This window comes from Eretmochelys imbricata, chromosome 5 (genome assembly GCF_965152235.1).
Source record: "Eretmochelys imbricata isolate rEreImb1 chromosome 5, rEreImb1.hap1, whole genome shotgun sequence".
Lineage (NCBI taxonomy): Eukaryota > Metazoa > Chordata > Testudines > Cheloniidae > Eretmochelys > Eretmochelys imbricata.
Genome location: NC_135576.1, coordinates 42,878,105 through 42,902,630, shown reverse-complemented (window position 1 = coordinate 42,902,630; position 24,526 = coordinate 42,878,105). Strand labels below are relative to the sequence as shown.

At 38.8% G+C, this 24,526-nt stretch overlaps 1 protein-coding gene across 1 annotated transcript in view; it reads right to left on the bottom strand.

Moving 5' to 3' along the window:
- The window catches only part of MAST4 (microtubule associated serine/threonine kinase family member 4), a 435,814-nt gene that overhangs the window by 274,218 nt on the left and 137,070 nt on the right, over positions 1-24,526 (bottom strand). The window contains exon 3 of the mRNA XM_077816962.1: positions 17,584-17,705. Within this exon, the coding sequence (XP_077673088.1) occupies positions 17,584-17,705 (122 nt within the window). The remainder of the gene's footprint in view (positions 1-17,583; positions 17,706-24,526) is intronic.

Genomic DNA, 24,526 nt, shown 5'->3' with positions numbered 1-24,526 from the left:
CCGCTGTATTTTCCACTACATGCATCCGATGAAGTGAGCTGTAGCTCATGAAAGCTTATGCTCAAATAAATTTGTTAGTCTCTAAGGTGCCACAAATACTCCTTTTCTTTTTGTGGATACAGACTAACACGGCTGCTACTCTGAAACCTGTCATTATGCAAAGCACTGAATTTAGCCATATGGAGTGGAAATCCATCAAATTCATGAAAAAACTCATACAGATACAGAAAGACATCTTCCTTTCCAAATGCAAACAGATGGACATTCAAGTTGCAGTGGGGGAGGTTTAGGTTGGATATTAGGAAAAACTTTTTCACTAGGAGGGTGGTGAAACACTGGAATGCGTTACCTAGGGAGGTGGTAGAATCTCCTTCCTTAGAAGTTTTTAAGGTCAGGCTTGACAAAGCCCTGGCTGGGATGATTTAATTGGGGATTGGTCCTGCTTTGAGCAGGGGGTTGAACTAGATGACCTCCTGAGGTCCCTTCCAACCCTGATATTCTATGATTCTATGATTCATACCAAAAGGACTGAAGGTAAAAAATCCATTACAATCGACATACCACACACACTATGCTGACAGCTTGTGCCACACACTCTCAAAGAAACTGTGGAATCACCTGATCAACATCCTCTACAGCAAACAGGAAAAGATTAAGAATGAGCTCTCAAAACTGGATACTCTCATAAAAAAACAACCTTCCACACAAACTTCCTCGTGGCTGGACTTTACAAAAAGTAGACAAGCCATTTACAACACACACTTTGCTTCTCTACAAAAGAAAAAGGACACTAAACTATCTAAACTACTACATGCCACAAGGGGCCACAACAGTGTTTCCCTTAACCCACCCAGCAATATTGTTAATTTATCCAACTATACTCTTAGCCCAGCAGAAGAATATGTCCTATCTCGGGGCCTCTCCTTCTGCCCCTCCACCCCCACAAACATGATACAGTTCTGTGGTGACCTAGAATCCTATTTTTGACGTCTCCGACTCAAGGAATATTTCCAACACATCTCTGAACAGCATACTAACCCGCAGAGACCTTCCTACCAACACTACAAAAAGAAAGAAAGATTCTGGGTGGACTCCTCCTGAAGGTCGAAACAGACTGGACTTCTACATAGAGTGCTTCTGTCGACGTGCACGGGCTGAAATTGTGGAAAAGCAGCATCACTTGCCCCATAACCTCAGCCGTGCAGAACAATATGCCATCCACAGCCTCAGAAACAACTCTGACATCATAATCAAAAAGGCTGACAAAGGAGGTGCTGTCGTCATGAATCGGAATATGAACAAGAGGCTGCTAGGCAGCTCTCCAACACCACTTTCTACAAGCCATTACCCTCTGATCCCACTGAGGGTTACCAAAAGAAACTACACCATCTGCTCAAGAAACTCCCTGAAAAAGCACAAGAACAAATCCGCACAGACACACCCCTAGAACTCCAAGCGGGGTATTCTAATTGCTACCCAAGATCCATAAACCTGGAAATGCCCCATCATCTCAGGCATTGGCACCATGACAGAAAGATTGTCTAGCTATGTAGACTGCCTCCTCAGGCCCTACGCTACCAGCACTCCCAGCTATCTTCGAGACACCACTGACTTCCCGAGGAATCTACAGTCCATCGGTGATCTTCCTGAAAACACCATCCTAGCCACTGTGGATGTAGAAGCCCTCTACACCAACATTCCACACGAAGATGGACTACAAGCCTTCAGGAACAGTATTCCCAATAATGTCATGGCAAACCTGGTGGCTGAACTTTGTGACTTTGTCCTTACCCATAACTATTTTATATTTGGGGACAATGTATACCTTCAAATCAGCGGCACTGCTATGGGTACCTGCATGGCCCCACAGTATGACAACATTTTTATGGCTGACTTAGAACAACACTTCCTCAGCTCTTGTCCCCTAATGCCCCTACTCTACTTGCGCTACACTGATGACACCTTCATCATCTGGACCCACGGAAAAGAAGCCCTTGAGGAATTCCACCAGGATTTCAACAATTTCCATTCCACCATCAATCTCAGCCTGGGCCAGTCCACACAAGAGATCCACTTACTGGACACTGTGGTGCTAATAAGCCATGGTCACATAAACACCACCCTATACCGGAAACCTACTGACCGCTATACTTATCTACATGCCTCCAGCTTTCATCCAGACCACACCACACGATCCATTGTCTACAGCCAAGCTCTATAATACAACAGCATTTGCTCCAACCCCTCAGACAGAGACAAACACCTACAAGATCTCTATCAAGCATTCTTACAACTACAATACCCACCTGTTGAAGTGAAGAAACAGACTGACAGAGCCAGCAGAGTACCCAGAAATTACCTACTACAAGACAGGCCCAACAAAGAAAATAACAGAACACCACTAGCCATCACCTTCAGCCCCCAACTAAAACCTCTCCAGAGCATCATCAAGAATCTACAACATATCCTGAAGGACAACCCACCTTTTTGCGGATACGACTAACATGGCTGCTACTCTGAAACCTATATAAGGATATGTACACCAGGATGGGGGAGTAGTGATTAGGAAAAAACATGTGAAAATTGTCAAAAGATGAATTGGTAATACAGTTGTTCTAAGACCATCAGTCCAACATAAAAGCATAATGACCTGATGAGTAACATGGTAACTATGCTTGTCCCATAAAGTCCAAAAGCAGTTTATCAATATCCAGGGGGAAATCTTGAGAAAAATCATAAGAAATACATAATTTTTGGCCCATGCTCATGTTTGTAATATCCTCTCTCTCTCTCCACAAGGGAGAGAGAAGTTGATGTTCCCATCTGTTTCTGGAGGATATTTATATATTTTACAATAAGATCTGATTTAATGAGAAAGCAGTAGTACAAGGCTTGAACGGAAAGCATTTGCAGAGACATGCAGAGGCATATAGAGCAAAACAGATCAACGTCAACCCACCCAGCGTTCAGATTGTAACCTAATAATAAGGAAGTATATATATTTTTAAGCCTACAACATGACGGAAATCCTAGATAGTCAATAGGGCATCAGCAACCCATTGTCTTCCACAGGAGTAGGCTCTGATTATCATGGGAAGGTTTCTAATGAAAGACTGAAGAACTATCGCAAAAGGACTTTTTTGTAGCCCTCTGCATAGTTGGAAAGGTTGTGAGATAATGCCATTAGCAAGAATGGAAGCTACTGAGTGACACACAAAGGTTCCTCTAGATTAAATAAAGTTTTCTCCCAATGAAAATTTGAACAGTGAGCCAGTTGAGCCATTCAACAGTATTTAAGACTCTTCATCTTGAAAAGTTATGGCCATCATAAAAGCACTGGGGAGTCATGGCTGAGGGATGAAAGTTACTGTTCTCAAGTTGTCAGCTTCCATCCTTCCTTTAATAAACCCTAAACCAATCACTATTCAGGAAGGAGAGCACTGTAGTGATAACTGGGCCTGTTAGGCTCACAACCAGGGTAGGCCTAACTGCGGGAAAGTGCATAGAAGTTAATAAAATGTCATGATAACCTATACTACGTTGATGGGAAAATACGTAAAAGGAAGACAGAAAAATTGAACGAGTCTAAAACAAGATACTGATATAACTCAAGAACTATGTTAAGATTATGCCTGGTAAACAAGAGATGTGTACGACTGCAAATTAAGGGACCAAAATTGCTGTGTTGCAAATGAGGCCTAATTGGTGAACAAAATAATGAGAGGATGGGTTCTTCCACCTGTCACTCTCTTTTACGGTTCTCAAAAATAAAAGACTTTTGGTTGCAAATTCGCACAAGAAAAAGCTGCCTGACAACAACTGGTGGTTGGGTAGGTGGAGAAGGAGTGACAGTCAACGATGGGAGTAAACGCCAGTGCCAGAAGTGCAGCTTCTATCTTTGCTGCTCTTTTCTCTTTCTTTGTGTGTGTTTATCTTGTTTTGTGTTTTAGGAAATGGGATTGGACTTCAACAACAACAGCTTCAACCTATTTCAATTAATTTCTTCTCTTTTTCCCAAAAAGGATGAGTTTTTACCCTCTTTAATACCATCTAAAAGACTGTCAAATGAGGGGTTGAGGGGTCTTATAAAAAACTTTCCAGCTAAAGAAAAAGGGAACAGTGGATATTACTAAAATTAAAGCCTTTCTTAATAGTTTCTGTTAACACCTTTAAGACTTTGGGCCCATATGTGCCAACCAAATTAATATAATAGTACCATTTTGTGATGCAAGCCGTTTTAGCTGCACTCTTATATATAGTATTTATTCACATTTATTTTGAAGCACCAGCAATATGTTCAGCATAATACAGAAAGTAGATGGCCCCTTCCCTCAAGAAACCTACAGTCAAAACAAAACAGGGAGGAGACAGGATGCATCAGTAAGATGTTTTCATTTTTGTAAATCAGCATTAGAACGGTTTATCCATGTGGATTAGGACCCCAAATTGGAGAATTTTTGTGGTAACCAATTGTAGCAGAACATGTCAGCATGAAATACGAATTCCATTGCTTTCCAAAGACTCAGTGCGTTTCTGATGTCTAGGATTGTAATGCAAGTCTACAGATATTAACTTTCTCCTTTTAATTTTCCATTGTGACAATTATTTGCAGGTAACATCCTGAAGAAAATACTCTAGCACTTTGGAACAGTAGACCATTGTTTCCAATTCATAATGGGTCTATCTAAATAATTAATTTCTTGGTGATAATCTGTAGCTTCATTATTAAAATTTAGATTGATACAGCAGCACTTTCTCTCTCAGGCAATTCAACATTTGCTCTTCTCCTCTGTCATGACCTGGGTATAATAAGCAGGCATACAGCATTAAATTCTCTGTTCCACTGAAGCTCTGCTTGGCCCTAGAAGGGGGGAAAGGAATATGGATGCACACCCCATGTATAAGGTTAAAAAGTCATCAATAACCAGCCCCTCGTCATGGATATTATACATACATATTTGGGTGGGATTTTTCAAAGCACCTATGCAATTTAGAAGCACAGTCCTACTGAATTTCAATACCAAATCTGACTTCCTATAGAATTGGTGCTCTTATACTTATTTGAACTAGATAGTGCCAGCTAAGAGACATCCAGGATATGGGCAGTGAACAGGTGGATTTGGTGCCCTTTTACTAGCTTCTTGATCAGCTTACTGAAAAATTATTGTAGGCTGTTAATACTTAAAAGCATCAAATCTTGGACTTTTTGATGTCATGTAGAAAACTCAAATAGGAATCTGAAACTGAAAGGAGTTGGTTTTTTTTTCCCTTTATTCTGGCACTCAGAAAAGTATAACAGTTGAGATTCTCCTCCCCCACCCCCAAGTTTAAATAAGAATGTATCAAATAAAATAAGGAGAAAAATGTGAGTGTTTGAATATTTAAGTATCTTTTAGGCCAAAATTTAGTGAATAGATTAAGCCCTTGTAAGATGTTTACTGTGAAATATATAATGCAATACAGTTATTGTCTTGTGTTATTTTACCAGCTACACATTGTACGCTGTAAACATCTGAATTAAGTTTGCTGCACCTCCAAATTCCAGAGTTGTAGGAGATGTGGTGTTCTAACACCACCTGTACTTTATTTAAAAGGAAAAAGAAAAAAACCCACCACCACATATTTTCCTCCTTCCTTCAATAAAAAAATGTTACTGTTCAATAAAAAAATTCCATTAACATCCCCTTAAAAGAAACATAACTTGAGGAGGAGGTGGCATACAAAAAAGACCACAGTCACATAAGAAGTAGCACAGAAGTTTAACACAAAGATAGAGAGAGGGCCAAAATATAGAAGTGCATTTGCTACAGTTATTTGGTATTTTTAACATTTCAGAGCAAATATTTTCCAACTTGACAAGTTTGTCGTAGCCTGACTGTATTTAAAATCAACTCATGGACAGAATCATAGGACTGGAAGAGACTTCAAGAGGTCATCTAGTCCAGTCCCCTGCACTCAAGGCAGGACTAAGTAGTATGTAGACCATCCCTGACAGGTTTGTCTAACCTGCTCTTAAAATCTCCAATGATAGAGATTCCACAACCTCCCCAGGCACCAGCGTTTAACTACCCTGACAGGAATATTTTCCTAATGTCCAACCTAAACTGCCCTTGCTGCAATTTAGGCCCATTGCTTCTTGTCCTATCCTCAGAGGTTAAGAACAATAATTTTCCTCCCTCCTCCTTGTAACCACCTTTTATGTACTTGAAAACGTATGTTCTCCCTCAGTCTTCTCTTCTCCAGACTAAACAAACCCAATTTTTTCAATCTTCCCTCAGAGGTCATGTTTTCTCGATATTTAATCATTTTTGTTGCTCTTCTCTGGACTTTCTCCAATTGTCCGCATCTTTCCTGAAATGTAGCGCCTAGAACTAGGCACAATACTCCAGTTGAAGCGTAATCAGTGCAGAATAGAGTGGAAAAATTATTTCTCATGTCTTGGTTACAACACTGTTGCTAATACATACCAGTATAATGTTTGCTTTTTGTGCAACAGTGTTACGCTGTTGACTCATATTTAGCTTTTGATCCACTATAACCCCAGATCCCTTTCTGCAGTACTCTTTCCAAGGCAGTCATTTCCCATTTTGTATGTGTGCAACCAGGGCTGGATTTAAGGGTGACTGCACCAGGCTTGGAGTGTTGTTTTTGTTGTTAGCAACAAAAGGGAAAATAGAGTGTTTGAAATAAAATGTTTCAGGTATTCCGTATGTGGGTTCATTTTTCATTAACCTCTTAGAATGTTCTGGAACTTTGTAGAATCTCATGGAACCTTCCAGACTTTGAGAACTACATTTTCCTCGAACCTCCTAGCATGTTGTCAGCCATGCCTTCACAGGTGTTTAAGAGGCAGGGTGTCACTAGTCAGTGAGATAAAAACAAACTGAAGTGAAGTGAGAGAGAGCCCAGCTGCGATATTGTGAACCTTGTTTTATTGTGTAATTGTGAAATTGTGTTTTAACAATTGAAGAGTGTAAGTAGCAACTAATAAAGGACATATCTAATTTTTAATCTATTGAACCCCTATTTATGCAACAATATAAAAGAAACACAGTTAATTCTTTTGCCATGCCTAACCTGTAATGTTTAATGACTTTGTTTAATGATATGTAATGTCTAAGACTGTGGAACTTAGACTTTAGCTCTCCCTACTGTTTTCCCCCATAAAAAATAAAAGATGCCCCCAAACAAACCTTCAGGAGCTCAGTATAGGAAGTGAAAAGCTCACCGGCAATCTAGTTTGCAGCAAGGGGCAAATGTGATGGAAAAATATTTGGAACAGAACAACAGACTGGGCTGTAGGCAGCAGTGATTGTCCCAGTGCAGAAGAAATTGAGGAGTGAAACATAAATAATGGAAGGTCTTTTACTAAGGAATTAGCAGATTTACCTGAAGATAAGGAAGGGAGATGTGAGGAAAGTGATGGAGAATCATCCAGTTTTCCTGGTGGCGTAAAGGAGAGTGATGATAAAGAGGAAAGTGGCTCACATGAAAAGGAGAGTAATAACAAAGAAAAAATCTGATTTACATGAAAAGGAGCGAAACAATAAAGAAGGATCAGCCTCGCATGATGACTTCTACTACTTTGATGAGAAGCTGCCTTGATTTTCTTGTGGCCTACAGAGACAATGGATTTGAAGATGCCATCACTGTTGCCAAAGAAATGGCAAAAAACTTAGGAGTTGAGCCTGTCTTCAAGGAAACTCTTATTCATTGGTAGAAGAGACAGTTTGTTTATGAGGACAGAAGTTAGGGGATGGGAAGCTCAGAAGAAAAATGCAAGAGAGAGGGGTTTTTTTTTTGCTCATTGACAATGATCGATTGTCCATTGAAGAACAGTTCAGACAAATGAAGAATCACGAAAAGTCCTGAGGGTTTGTATGACCTTAGTAAGTTGTCGACAGACAGGAAAACACTCTTGAGCAACTGTACAGACCTTCACTGGACGCTGACACATAGGGAATATTTGGACATAAATGATAAAGACCTCTATCGAATTGAACAACATCCATCACATTTTGCCACATGGGAAGCATGCTACACTCCAGTTCACTCATGATGCAGAGCTGAAGGACACATGTATGGATAGCTTTGAGGAGTCTGCTCTTGCTGCTGGTCACAGTCATGAGTGGCGAGCACAGCTTTTTGAAGCTCAGGCCCATTAAAACATATCTTTCATTGACTATAGCCAATGAGAGACTGACATTGCTCAATATTTTGTTGCTTGAAAATGCCACTGGCCAGTCTTTGGATCTCTCTGATGCCGTGCTTGAGTTCACAAGGGCAAAAGCAAGAAAAGCAACCTTTTGAACTAAATGACTAGAGATAATATTCTAAGGCTGTCACCTACTGTAACACTATTTAATATTGGTCCACCGAATATTGGTATACAGTTCATTTTCTTGATGATAGTACTTTTCAATTATTCTTAAGTATCTATAAACTTTGCGGCAACAAATTTTTTATTTGATTATGTATGGCATGAATAAATACAGGTTTACAGAGCCTAGAGTGCAAATGTATCATCCTCTATGACAGAGATAAATCATGCATGCAAATTGTGCATCCAAGTCGTGAAGTAGGCTACAAATGGAATAAAAAATAAGGTATTCAAAAGTTTAACAAATGGAGGTGGGGGCCCAAAGATGCTCCTCAACCTGGGGCACCATTTGGTCTAGTGCCGGCCCTGCGTGCAACTGATCATTCTTTTCTAAATGCAGTACTTTGCATTTGTCCTTATTGAATTTCATCCTATTTACTTCAGATCATTTCTCCAGTTTGTCCAGATCATTTTGAATTTTAATCCTATCCTCCAAAGCACTTGCAGTCCCTCCCAGTTTGGTATCATCCGCAAACTTTAAAAGCATACTCTCTATGCCATTCTCTAAACCATTGATAAAGATATTGAAAAGAACCAGATCCAGAACTGATCCCTGCGGGACCCCACTTGATATCCCCTTCCAGCTTGACCGTGAACCACAGATAACTACTCCCCAGGAACCGTTTTCCAACCAGTTATGCACCCAGCTTATGGTAGCTCCATCTAGGTTGTATTTCCCTAATTTGTTTATGAGACGGTCATGCGAGACAGTATCAAAAGCCTTACCAAAATCAAGATATACCACATCTACCACTTCCCCCCCATCCATAAAGCTTTCCTTGACAGGGTAACAAGCCATCAGGTAGGTTTGACACAGTGTCAAATCCATGCTGACTGTTACCTATTACCTTATTATCTTTTAGGTGTTTGCAAATTGACGGCTTAATTATTTTCTCCATTATCTTTCCAGATGTGAGAGCAAGGAAGAGGCATTCAGATTCGAATTACAGTTGGAGTCCAAGTCAAGCCCATGGTTCAGGTTCAGTGGCACTGAAATCTCGTTAACTGTTCTTGGGAGATTTTGAACCAAATGGCAGATTAGTTGTTCAGGAGATTTCTACCTTACCTTATCCAGTCTCTCAAAAAAGCTCTTTATGGACCTTTTCATCTGTACTTAAAGTGGAAAAGAGATCCCTACTCACTCTAGATCCAACCCAGAATCTAAGCTACAGAAGCAAGTTCACATTCATGGACTGATCCTAAAACAAACACTAGATTTGAAGTTATCTTGATCTAGGATACTGATTGTCATTCATGTTCCATTTTAAGGTTTGCTCTTTTTTAATAAAAAGAAAAATTGAAGGTATTTTATTGAAAGCATAATTTTTAATTTGAAATTAGTAACAAAGTTAGTCTACTGAATCTCTAGGAAACATTAAATACTTATAATATACTATGGTGAAAATAGAAAAGTTGTATTAGCTTATGCTCTAAAATCATACTGCTTAAAAATCTATTTGAATGAAAATCTTTAAAATGGATGATTTTATAGGCATTCCTTTTGAATTGCACGTTTTACATGTACACATTTGATACTGTTATTCACACATCTACCCAATTAGTATTTCCAATTAAATGACTTTAGTTGTTTGTAATCATGTGCTATCTAAGCCATAATTTTGCCACTTCTCAGGCGACAAATGGATGACTTACATCTGGGAATAAAATTCACAAAGGGGTATTGGTGTGCTGTTTCAACACATGCAATTACTGGTAGTTACATTCTAATCAGCATAATTAGTTTTGAAACAGCTCTCACAATAACTGTCAACATTTATGTCAATTTAGCAGCAGTTGATGGCACGTTTAACAAAGACTTACTTATTCATTTTCAATATTATTCTATATAAAAGAGTAAGTAGTAAAGCCTCTTCACTGGTATTGAGCATTTCTTACTTAGCTTAGCAGTAGGGATTGCTGTTCCCTTTCAGCAGTTGATCCTTCACAAACCATTGGTTCAAAGAATTACCACCCTCTTGCTTTGGTAGGTACATCCTTACAGAATAATTTGCAGTGATTACGAGAAATTGCAATAAAAAGCAGGTAAATTGCAGTGTAGGTATTAATAGATTTAATACCCTAACGGTTTTGGAGATTGACAAGTTTAACTTTACTACGTTTTTTAAAAAAAATTTAAAAAATAAGGCGGGGGAAAAGAGGAGGACTAATGCCCCTCTGCTCCCCAGTGAAACAAACCTATGCATACCATGAATTAACACCACTGCAAGCTCTCTTACTGGAAAAAGTACTGGCTACTGACAATGACCTATTTTAGCTCTGTTGTAAGCTTCAGAGAGCTAGATAAGACACTATTCACAATTGCCCATAGGCTTCAAAATACGTTCCTCAGAAAAACCACCAAAAGTCCGCTACACCAATATACAAAGTTTGCTGCCAGCTAAACTGGCTAATCTTTTAACCTCCCTGGAAAAACAACAAAAACAAAGCGATACCTATTCCCGGGCCTTTATTACATTGCTCATTTTATACTGTCTTGTAAACAGTCATCTTCCAAAAGAGACTCAGGGAAAGCAAACTTTTGCTCTGCACTGCTCACAAAACCGAAGCCATATCAGCCTTGATGCAAACATCCACATAGTAAAAAGATCTTTTAAATGCTAGTTCATGAACAAACTGAATACCCGGGGATAAATGATTTGGCAATAGATTAAAGCATAAAAAAGTACTTAATCACCTCCTTACTTGGCTCAAATTTATAGATTTATATTTATAATGAAGCATATGCAACTATTACTTTATTTCTTTTCTGAATTTCATTAGATAAAACAGCATCATATGAACTAAAATATATCTGAGGCAATGAATGAGGGAAGTTACAGATTTTAATTTTTACCAAATGTGCATGTGCTTAGAAATGGTAGAAACTAGCACACCAAGAACATCCAGAGAGATGCTGAAATAGATAAAGGACAGAGGCAAATTAATTGTCAAAGGTCAATTGATACTCTTGTAGACTTCCTTTTTGCCTCTGCCATTATCAAAAGGAAGATGCTTTTTGGAATTCATGGAAAATCAGCTTGTGCAGAAATAGAGAATTCCTAACTAGAATGTTGGTACTAAAATAAAAAGTTTCATTCCTCTTCAACAGTTTATGATGTTGAAAGAGAGAAACTTCTCGAAGGATATTGCATAAGAACATCAAAGATCCATAGTCCAAGAAAACTTTAAGGATCTGGGACACTAAACACAACTTATTTCATGACACATGGCAGTAATACTGGTACATCAAGGGTTAGAAGAATAATGAACAACTCCAGATAAGGAGAACCTAGATCCAAGTAAAGGCTTTTCATGTGCTTCTTGTAGTCAAAAGATTATAACTTCACACTGCAGCCTCATATTACTTCAGGCAGGATGACTTGCCCTTGAAAAGAGATGAAATACTTCCATACTAATTACAAAAAAGTAATAAAATTGATTTCAAGCATAAAAGCATAAGGTTGCTAGCAGGCTACCTAAAAAAATGTTCCCTTACTAAATAAAACTACCTTGTTCCCATATAGGGCCAAATTCCTTCATTGGATACATCCACAGACATCAATAGGCATTACGAACACATGCACAAGAAGAGAACTGAGCCTTAAGAAATGGAAATATTTGTACCCCTTTGCTACAGGCTGCTCAAGGTTTCTACTACTATGTTGCCACCACCACCACCTTTTTTCAGGAGTCTTACTGCAAAATTGGCACAGCCCTGATTGAGCTGTCCCTGTTGGACATTCATCAGGCTGCTGTGTTGGTATCAGTCTGCTTGTAAGCTCCCCTTGGTAGGGTCCAGCCACAGTTTCTGGCTCCCGCCCCTCCAGCGTACTTCTTGGACACGGACACAGACACAGTGTGATACCTCTTCTAGAAGTGGGGCCCTGCGGCCCAAATGCCCGAGGCCCCAAATCCAATACTGAACCCACAAAACAGCCCAGTGGCTGAAGTGTACCCTCCACCCTTGCAGGCACTCTGGTTTATAGTTTAACCCTTCAGCGAAACGTGACAGTTGAAGCAAATGAACAAAGACTTTGCAAAAGCGGTTTCTAAAAATAACCACTCTTTAGACAGTCTGAGAAGAAAGAAAGAGAAAGATAGATAGAAAGATAGATAGATAGATCGATAGACCGATCTTCATGTAATTCGCTGCCTCACCACTCTTGATGATCATCTCTCCTGAGCTGGAAGAAGGCTAGGAGGCAGAGTCAGGACACTCAGCCTCAGAAGCCCACCAGGAAGGCTCTTGTCAGTTTCACTTTCCATTTGTAGTAATACCAACATTTTTCAGCAAAACTGAATTTCTCCTGTGGTATTTGTGAAAAGGATTTTTTTCACCGGAAAATCATTCCAGTGAAAGATTCTCACCAGGTTCTATTCATAATATCAAACTGAATTCATAAGCTGTACATAGACAGATCCCCCAAACTGTCACACTGGTCATTGTGACAACTGACAAAGCTGGTTTTAGAGAAGCTCTGTGTTTGTGTCCACATTACATTAGCTTTGCTATATGGCAGCTCTCGATGCCTAGCTGAATTTAAAATAATCCCTGCCATCGATACAATCTGTTTGCAACTGCCATACATAATGCATCCTGTTTATGTAGCTATGATAAACAAGGTTATAGTCAGGCACAAATTTTAAAAATGAGGGTGGGTAGACAGAAGGTAGACGTGTGTGCTATAAGAAAAAGAAAGTGCAGTAAAAGCCGACTGGTGATAAAGTCAATGTTTATACAGACTTAAAAGGAAGTGTGACTGACTGAACTTCCTGTGAAGTTGTATTTCTTTACAATACTGTTTCGTGATCATTTAAATATAGCAATGTGTTAATAAAAATTATTTCTAGACCATGATTGCATTGGTTTTAAGTACTATATTAAAAGCAAAACATTGCTAACACAAGTGTAAGTCACATATTGACATTTGCAAGAGTGTCAAAAAATGCAAAAATGGAACTTCAAATGTTTTACTCAGCTGCACAAATATGGGTGAATTAACATTGCTTTTGGAACCTTAATGTCTGCAATTCCTGACTTTTATATATTATTTTACTGTTCAGCTTTAACACTGCATTAAACACTCCCACTCACTTAATTCCTAGGTGTTTAAAAACAAGAAAAAAAATCTGGAAGTAGCTTAAAAGCTGCTTGTCTGCACGATATTTGATTGCAGAGCTTAGAACCTCTGATAGATTCCGTGTACAAGAGCAAGCGTCACTAGTTGCCAGTACATATCCTTGAACTGAAGAGCATGCACTAATTAGCAGTGAACACATGACTGAACATTTTCCACCAGGAGGAATCACTATGCAGCTTTCAAATTTACTCTGCACGAACTGTATTTTTCCCCCCTTTCCGTCAGAAAGTCAGAAACTGTTAAAGAGACCTTTACTCATGAATGTGAAACCATGTGGTCATAAAGGAAACTGATTTGCAATTTTAATTATACTGGAAACTAATGGTGTCTACTAGAGTACTCTAAATAATACATTATATGGGGCAACTAGAGGTGAAGGCGAACGTAAGCCATGAAATCATTATCCTCACCCACTTAAAAAGAAAAGTGGGTATCTTCTTAGTCACTGAAATTTAACAGCTCCTGCCCAATAACATTAACCACATGCCTCAGTTTTTAATGACATAGAATAAGGGCTCCATGATTCTAACTTCCTATATTTGAGTGTCAGTAGAATTAACATTCTATTTAGCAATGTGAGAGGCAGAGACAAATTTCTTTGGAATGAAGTTCAATTTCTTAATGAATAAACACTGCTAAACAAGCACTATCTCTACCCACATATGGGTCTGTAAACTGGCAGTTTCCATCTTGCTCCAAACAAACTACTAAAAAATGAACAGGAGTACTTGTGGCACCTTAGAGACTAACAAATTTATTAGAGTCTCTAAGGTGCCGCAAGTACTCCTGTTCTTTTTGCGGATACAGACTAACATGGCTGCTACTCTGAAACAAACTACTGACTCCTCATAAGATATCAAAAAGTCTACTTCCTAAAGTGATTATTAATAAAATGAGTAATTCAAAAGTGTAACACAAAGCTCCAGTTTAAGCCTTCACTTCGCACTATACTGCTTCTGGGTTCCTTCTTTGGTCTCATCTACCCCAACCTCTAGCTTCCGCTGAGACAGCTATTTCCACTTCTTATACTAAATGTGGAGTCTAATAAGCCATATGTGCGCCAAAGAATCAGGGGTAATTAACCTGCAGCTCTCTGAGGTTTCCAATACTTCACAAAGGTGGGGCAGTAAGATTATCCTACCACCTGGTTACAGGCTACTATAATCTATTGCCCCGTCACCACTCTGTAATGGAGCTGAGCAAATAATGGATTTTTCAGTTTGGGAGCTCAACCAGAAAGACAAAGACAGAAAGGAAAGAAAAGAAAAGAATTAAAAAAATTATTTTGAAGTTGATGAAACGATTTAAGTAAACTAAGTTTAAGGTTTTCACCTGTTTTGAATCAGCTGAAACAGTTCATTCCAAGCAATTTTTTTGAGCTTTTCATTTCGATTCAGCTATTTTGGGAGGATTTCACACTTTATTTTTTATTTTTAATTGGCCTAATGTAAAACTGAAATGAAACACTTCAACTCTTTAAAAAAATATAACAAAGCTATTTATCAAATTCAACAAATCGTTTCAGGCCCCCCAAAATGCATTTTTTTAATTAAAAACAATTAGTTGGAAAAAATATGTTGCACAGCTCTACTATGAAATACTGCAACAACAAAAATCAACTGACTGCATCAAGCAGCAAACACTCTACTACCATTTCTTTATTATTTATTTAAGTAATTCATCAATATTCATATACCTGGCCCCACCCTATCAAATAGACCAAATGCTAAGCATCACCATAAGGTCATTATGGAAATCAATAAGTTCAATTTTTATTAGTCTTCCTTTTACAGCTGTAATCAACAAAACCCTTCCTGTCCATAAAATGAGAAATCACTCTACTAGTATGCTATAAGGCTCGGTGCTAAAGAATGTAGCTGACTGGCTCACAGAAGATCTCCAGATTTAAGAAAGAGGCTTTAAGAAGGCTGTTGCCTCACTTCTTTCATCTTTCACAGTGGCTCCCAAAAAAAGTTCTCACTGCGAACTGTGATCCAGCAATGAGAGAAATTGGGACTCTTCCATCTTTCTACCTCATTCCAATCCCCTTCTTCCTTCCAATTAGATATACAAGTTACTGGATCTGAGAAATGTGGGCATTAAAATAATATCCAATAAGGCAGTAAGAATTTGTCTTCTTTGCATTCTGAGGCTTGATTGAAAAGGAACAAAGCAGAAAAATAACTGTAGAATAATGGGAGAGTGGGGGAAATATCATTAAAAGCCCAGCACTACACCCATCTCACCTATGGTGCTTGAGGAGAATATTCTAGAATTTATTCTTTTAGAAGGCATTACTGTAGCTATCCCCTACAGAGATTGGGGTTCAACTGTGTAACATGTTGTGCAAGCACATTAGAGAGAGTCTGTACCTATAGTACCCATTTTGGCTCCCTTTTCTATCATTATCCCTGTTAATGTCCTAATCTGAATCAGGCAGGTCACAAACAAAAAATCCTGTAGCTATTAAATTAACATTTTCCATCCTACCTCTATGTTGCTCCTACGCAAATTTCCAGGCTTTGAATTAACTCTCTTTTAGTACAGTGATTGGTGGAAAAAAAGTTGGCATTTACCAACAGTCAGCACTGTTAACTTATGTTTCAGTCATTTCTTGTTCTAAGCATAGGAGGAAATTGCAGTTTTGAAAATAGCAACTTTGTGGTAGTTATTGACAGTTATTCAATGCAGACTACTTTAAGCTCTGTGGTACCTTGATTACTGCGTACCATCTTTAACAACATTTTGCTTTTGAGATTTAATGTTCTCAGAAGGCAGCACTGGCTGGTAGTTAGAGCACAGAAGAAACTCAAGAAAACTTTGTTCTAGGCTCAGCTTTGCCAATGACTTTCTGGGAGGCTTTAGGCAAGAATATTTCTGTGCCTCAGTCTCCCTCTCTAATCTGAAGGTAATATTTCCCTACTTCATAAGGGTGTTGTGAGGTTTAATTCACTACCATCAGTAAAGCACATGAAGATCTACTCATGGAAGGTGCCAAGGAATAACATCTTTGTACTTATCTTTTATTGCCACTATTAGCATCACTATGGTTATGCTAGAGAGAGAGCTTCAGAAGCTCAGAAATTTAATTTCTGATGTGTATCTTCTCTTGTTGTTTCTCTGCATTAGGATGAATTTTTAGTGGAAAATACAGGTGGGCTGATAAAATTATATTGGTTGTTAGATTTAACAGAGCATAAGAACCGCCACAGAAGAAAGTCCCTAGATACTTTTCTACTGTTTTGAATCAACTTGAGCTCCCTCTCTTCAAAAACTACATACTTCTCATGGAATTAGCTCTAAAAAAAGGATAAATACCATTGACATTTTTGACAGAACTCGGTTTATAATTAAGTGTTTGAAAATCATATCTTACGCATGGGGCATATGTGATTTTCTTTTCTTTTTCTCTTTTTGGAACACTTCACAAAATGCAATATACACCAGCACAAAGCAACATATTGCACACTGAAACCCAAAGCAGGCAAGTTAAGATGTATCAGTCAGGAAAAGCCAGACTTAACGCTGACTGCTCCAGACCCTCCATACAGCCTGGCCAGTTATCCCTCCCCCTACCTTTACTTAAAAGCACGATCAATGAATTGCACATTCAGTTCATACTTTACACACTACAGAACAGTGCTCCTGAGTGCAGAATCCTATGGAAAGCATGAACTATAAAACTGATTCCATAGGTGCCCATCAGAAAGGTTAGGCCATTCTACTGCCTTCTTTCAAGATCGACCATTTCAACACAAATAGTTATATTAATGCAACATTTCAGCTGAGACTGTGTGTGAAAACAAGTAAGGCCATTCAAAGTTACAGTTCCCATCACAAAAGTAATTCAGACACTCTGCACATATTTAGTATCATTATGTATAGTAACACACAATTGTTATTGTGCACTAATTCACAATTATGTGAAAGGCCTGAGTTATTGGGGGTTTTCGAGACAACAAAATGCGGCTTATTGACTTTTGTGCACATAAAATCTCAACTATAATATTGCACAGGACTTTTGCATACAAAATAGTCTTCTGTTTTGAAAATGTAACTCACCAAACTAGCAGTAAGTGAAGGAGCCGATTGCCCAAGTGCTTGGCAACGCATACGAACAAGATTGGAGGTTTCTGTAGGTTGCCACAACTGCTGTGCAATAGTACTGGGAAGCAGGTACCTGCCTGACAATGTAAAGAAAGATCATGTTACGCACTAGATGTAACAGAAGAGGAAGCCCAATTCACATAGTTTACTATAAAGGGTAAACTCTTATCTAGAATTTTAGTTTCTCAGATAGGCATTCTAAATGTTAGGTTCTTTCACAAAAACCCTGGTGAGGCAGGATTCCACTGAAGTGGAGATCTTTTACCAATTATTCATTAGTCATCTGGGAAATACACCCTTTAGCAGGTAACTTTTCCTTACTGCATATTCCCTGCACTAAATGTCCTGATAACTGGAACTGCCCCAGAAACACTACAAATGCACTAGCTGATACAAACATCCAGAATAGTGGGATTGAGGGGAGGAAAAAAACAGAACAAAACAAAAGCACTAAACAAAAACAACCCACCGTTAGGCAAAAAGTTTTTTTTCCCCAAGAATTAGATAAGCATAGACAATACTGAAGGGGGTTTATTTTCAGTACTGAGAAGACTGACAAGCAGCTTTTAAAATATGGTGCCATCGTGGCCTGTTATATACATTTTTTTATTAATTTATTTGTACATACAGAGACAGATATTGTTACAAATTAAGAGAGAACCCTAAACAAAGATAAAAATAGGAACAGTACATATGTACAGAGGTTATTTTACTGCATTAAGCATTTATGGCTACCTTGCAGGGGAAGGAGGCAGAGCAGGAGCAGGGATGAGTGCTTACAGATATTTGTTGGGCTGTGAAGGGACGGTTTATTTTGTTCTAAGATTTGAGTTACTGGGCGAGCATTGACAATATAAGCTTATTAATTGTTTACATTTGTTAGCGTCCTTGCTTTTTAGCAGTTTTTGGTTTTTTTGCTGGCTGAATTTTAACTCCTTCCTGACAATTCCCTCCTTTCGACAAATTGAACTTTTAAGTGAGATAAAGTTAATATTTTAAATACTTTAATATATATGATTTGTTTTAGGGTTGCCCAAGGAAGGTGGGAGGGACAGGGGAATTGGGGGAAGGGTGTAAAGGTAGGAAACATAGTAAGATTTTTAAGCATGTGTTTAAAGTACCCACATGACAAGAGAGGTTAGCAACACAAATATTGAAGCAGTGGCAACTGTTATTTGGACAATTGTTTACCAGGAGATGGGGCTGTAGGATGCATTACGAGTAAAATGTTTTAGTTGGGTGATGGTTTGATTGCAGAGCTGGACTTGAATGCAACCTTTGGTGACGTGGTTATGAACGGTGGTAAATGCAGACACCGCAGCCAGGACCACTTTGAGAAGTAGCTCCTTAGCCAGTGTATAGTATTGAACCGGTGTATCGTCCAGGTATAGACTGTTGTATTATTGAGGAGCTACTGTTATTCCAGTGAATACACGGCCGGGGAAGTGTACATCACCTAGGGTAAATGAGTCAGTAATTTGCAGGCACGTGGAAGCGTTTGCCTGCCACTGTAATGGTCCGTACATGTAATAAGATGCAGCGGTGATGAAACACCACTGAGTAGAGGATACTTGTACAGCAACTTTATCATCTGCAAGAGGAAGGACATGCACAACAACAGAAGAGGACAAGATTAAAGGGCGAAGGGTAGAACAGGAGTACACAATGTAATTGTCTGTTTTTGTGCAACAGTTTGAAGTTATTAGTGTAGCATTGTTAGGGGATGGTGTCAGGTATTTAGACAGCTTTATTTTTACACTATATTAGCAGCCACAGATTTAATAGACTTAAAACGAAAAGAAGAAGGAAACACATGAGTAGGAATGACAGAAGGCTACACAAGAAGGAAATTGAAGGAGGAGGGACAGTCTGGAGGAAGTAGAGAGGCTACTTTTAGTTGTGTAGAAATGCCTGCGATGTGGGCAAGTATGGGGAGGAAAGGGTATGAGATGGGGGGAAACCCCAGGCATATATCTAGCATGTTTTTTTGTAACGTTAAACAGATCACAAGCCAGCATCTCACAAGTACGACCTTTAGCTTGTGACTTGGCCGGGTTGACTATAGCATTTGAGGTTTTTTAAATGATTTTGTAAAAAAAAAAAGAAAAAAAATTATGGGAACATTAATTGCAGTTAAAGCATAAGATAACCCAGTGTTAGTATACTTAAGGGTTTGGGTGGTTTGGCCTTTGACCCAAAAATTGTATGACCTTGCATTCCGAAATTGGGGGTCCTATATGTGTGTTTACACATCCCCTGAAGCTAAATACCCAGTTACAGTCCAGATCCGGTGAAATGCAGGGAGGGAGCCAAAGACTGCTCCCGGACTGTGGTAGTCGGATTGAGATCTTGGAGCCTCGATGTTTTTGGAGGCGAGCTGTAACCACAATAGGACCCAGGTGGTTCGGTCTGGGGGTAAGCCAAGTGTCTGGTTTCTTTACCCATTTGCCACTGTTTTTTGTAGGGAGTTACACATTCTGGCCAGCTTTGAAACAGGTATTTTGTGTAACATATACCAATGGCAGGTCCCAGGAATAGGCTGCATTAGGTATGTTTGCCAGGAGGATTAACATGGGGAGTCACATTTGTTACCAAAAAGGATACAATATAAATAAAATGAATGTATTTATACATTTTAATTTTGGTTTTATGCCCCATGTTGGAATTTTTTGCACTTTTACAGAGGTATTTGTATGGGCTAATACCATGTGCAGGCCGGAGTATTTTGACTGAAGTATCCCGGGATTGTATGTTTTACCATGACTTTTTTCTTTTTTGTACATTTGCCCAAGAGGGGGTCTTTGGAGAGTCCCGGGCTTAAGAGGGTGCACTTTTACAAGGAACCAGTATGCCTTGCTGAAGTAAAGAGTGAATAATGTTACCTATTGCATTTACGTCCTTAGGTTTGAGAGAATATTGCTTGGGAGGTGGAGGGAGTTGACTGATAACTTGGACAAAAATGAGCAGGCATCGAACTGCAAGACAGCTTATTTTTTTGCCTAAACAGAGGGGAACCTGGAACATAATTCCTGAAAAGGGTTAGAGGTGTCCCAAGTGAAAGCCACAGATTAGGCAGTTGCAACAGAAGAGAGAAGTTTATTATTACAGAGAGGAATGGCATGAGTACACATAAGTTTATTAGTAAATATAACTTTAAGCATTTATGGCTACCTTGTGGGGAAAGGAGGCGGGGCTGCGGGGATAGGGATGAGTGCTTACAGATATCTGGTGGGCTGTGAAGGGAGGGTTTATTCTGTTCTAAGATCTGAGTTACTGGGCGGGCATTGACCATATAAGCTTATTAATTGTTTACAGTTGTCAGTGTCCTTGCTTCTTAGCAGTTCCTGTCTTTTCTGCTGGCTGAATTTTAACTCCTTCCTGACACCACTAAGTTCAAGGTTAAAAAACAAACAGTGCTCTATTTGTACAAATGCTACATTCCAAACCCTGTACTCCACATTTTTATATTCTTTTATCCAAGGGTGACTATTGACCATGTCCTCTACAGGTTTCAGACATCAACCAAAACAATTCAAATGACATTGCCAAACACGATGACTTACATGTGTTACCTTGAAAATCTTATGGTATTGAAGACAAGCTTCTCTCTCTGCCATTAGAGGTCTCTGTTCAGAAAACCTTAATACCTACTGATCTCTGAAAATCATATAAGATGTGCAATTAAGAAAATGTAAACCGGCCATTGGTATCTTGCCTATTTTTCTTAGGACCAAAACAAGCTGCCACAACAGAAGACTGCAAATGGAAAGTGCCAAGACGACAGTTGTGCATTACTAGTCCTGAAATCTTCCTCAATGCTTTAGAAAAGCAAGTTCAAGATCATGATTCTAGATTTTGGATCATCAGATCTCCCAAAGGAGCATCATCTTCCAAGTCACAAGTTATAATAATTACCTCCCAAAGTGAACAAGATACCCACTTTCTAATATTTTGTCTAATATTAAGTCTTTATACCTTTCGTTGCTGTTTTTACCCTCTTCTAAGAGTTAGCCTCCCTACAATAAGAACACATCCGCCAGTGTGAATGAATTACCTTGCCAGTGGCCCAAATTATAGAAAACCTGCACAGTAAAATGCAGACTACAATTTCGAACTGATCCTGTGAAAACTGATCACCTTGGAGTCCCATCAAAGTCAACACATCATAGATCTGGCTCTGTATCACAAATGGGACCACCAACAAAATCTATTTTTTCTCTAGCCTGTCTCATACTAAGGTAGACATTAAAGCAGCTATTTCTTTGGCTTATACTCCGTCAAAATAAATAATATACACCATGATTGCACAAGTGAAAAGGTACAGCGTATTCTCAATGTAATGAAGTTTCAATATTGCCTCAGATCAATCAGCAGTTTAGTTACAGCTACAGCTTTTTCCTCCATTCTCATAACCGAGCAAACCAGGTTCTTCGGGGTTTTTTGTTTTGTTTTTAATTGAGAGGGTTGTTTGTTTTGTATTTTAGTATTTTTAGAATATACTTCCTAGTGCATGAGAGGTCTGAGTTTGAAATGCACAGAGGAGAACAAGTTTTGTAGCCTTCACTGACTTGCATTCTAGATGGAAAATGTTTATGACACCCCCAAACTGACCAAACCAAATGTTTCAAGCCCCTTAACAAAATGCTTCTGGGGCTATTCCTTGCCTTTTGGTTGTGAATTAACCTGGTTTTGCTTATATTTGGCCCTCTAGTCTATGAGGTTTCATTCAGAAACTCAGGTCTGGCGGGAGAGTAGCAGAAAAGAAACTCAAAAGTTCTCAATCTTCAAGAAAACTTTATAATTAAAAAAAAAAAGGAAGGCAGAACCAAGGTAGCACTGCTGGTATTCCAAGTTCCTGCCCAAACTCACATTGGTCAGCAAGTGCATTTGGAGTAATGGGGTAATCTAATCCTGACTACATGATGGGCTACAGTGACACAGAATTAGAAGTGATCTCTCAAGTGTTCTATCTTTTACAATCATCAATACTTCACTTGCTGTAAGCTCTCTTGAACTGCTCAAACATCTCAGGGACGCCTTTGCCCCTGGAAGAAACTACAACAGAAGATGGAGAAAGGGTACATGACTGGCTACTACATAAAGTCTACTCCCTTTGCTGTTTTTTTTTCAATTGATAGGGTTTTGACTGATCGATAGAGAACAGACCAGGATAACAACATCTTTAGAGTCTCCTGCATGATTAACCTCCCAAATTAATTACAATTTAATGTTTGAAAGCCTGTGATGTAGCTAATGAAATAGTCAGCATGATTAAATCCACTGATACAAGCATAGACGTGATGCTGAAGTGAAAAAATTTCCTTTTTTCCCCCCCCCAAGAGCCTTGAGGGCACAGCAGATTTCCCAACCTACTGAAAATAAGGCAAGTGTTCTAATTGTACAAAACCCAAGTAAAATCTTTTAAAACCAGCTATGAATATATTAGAGCATGCAAAGTTTTGAGCTTACACAAACACATGCACCCAAGCAAAGCATGCTTAACCCATGCAAAAAGGCACTAATCAATATCACAACTAATATACTGTCCACTTCTGGAACAGTTTTAACTGTTGTATGTGAAGGTATACTACATGTGTTGCACTACCTGAGGGCACAGAAACTCCAAGATTATTTAGATGAAATTCCCCAAAGATTGGTCTCAGTGCTCTAATGGGAAATTAGTTTGTTTTCAGTCTCTTTTGCAAAGATGACTGCCAATATAAGATGACACATTCTTACCTTTTTGATCTGCAGTCAAACATTGAGAACTTCCTCCACTTAGAAGACTAGAGTGTTTAACATTGAGGCCTCATTATGATATCTGAAACAAACAGCCTCTGGAGAACATATCCAGATAGGATGACCAGATATCCCATTTTTAAAGGGACAGTCCTGTTTTTGGGGACTTTTTATTATATAGGCGCCTATTACTTCCCACCCCATCCCGTTTTTTCACAGTTGCTATCTGGTAATCCTATATCCAGACGCATCAAGATAATGGAGTAGGAATTTTGTTGAATAAAATAAGCATCCAATCGTTAAAATCTGCAACTTTGTTGTATGTTAATAGGCAAGGGAGAAAGATTACCTACTTACTACTAGGTTGGTCAATGTTTTTCTATCAAAAAACTTGATTCATCTAAATCAAAACGTTCCACGGGACATAATTTCATTTTAAAAAATTAAAATCAGGCATTGTGACTATCAGAATGGAACAATTCAATTTGTTTCAAATAAGTCAAAAAGCAAACAAAACATTTCGGATTTTTTGAAATGAAGTTTTCACCAACTTGGAAAAAAATTAGAATTTGCATTTTGCAGAAAATTGACTTTCCATTCAGATTTATAACAAAAAGTTTCAAAATGCCAGAAATTCCCCATAGGATAGAAATTCTGAGTTTCAACCAACTCTGCTTATTGGGATCAGAAAGTCAATATGGTAAGCATAGCAAAAACGTGAAAGAAATACTCCCTGCCCAGAGGAAGCTGTCTCTTTCCTCAACTAGCTTCCCAGATTCTTGCACATGAATTTCAATCTTCTCTTCATTTTCAAAGCACTCCACACCTGCTTACATCCCTGTCCTTGGTCTCCTCCTAGACTCTGTCTTACTAAAGCTTCATTCACAATTGCTCCCCTTCTTTTCTTTCTGCATTCTTTCATGCTGCCAATATGCCTTGTAAAACCGCCCAACATACATGCATTTAGACTCCTGCATGGATCTATATAATCCACTTATTCCATGTAATATTTCAGTTAGAACTATTTCCCTATATGTGATAGCTGTCCATTTTGTTTTTTTACCGCACTCATTCTGCTTTTCAATTGAAAGCTCAAAAGCATTGTGTTCCCCTTGGGGGGGGGAGGGGGAAAATCGGGGAATGTTGTGGCAAACCAACA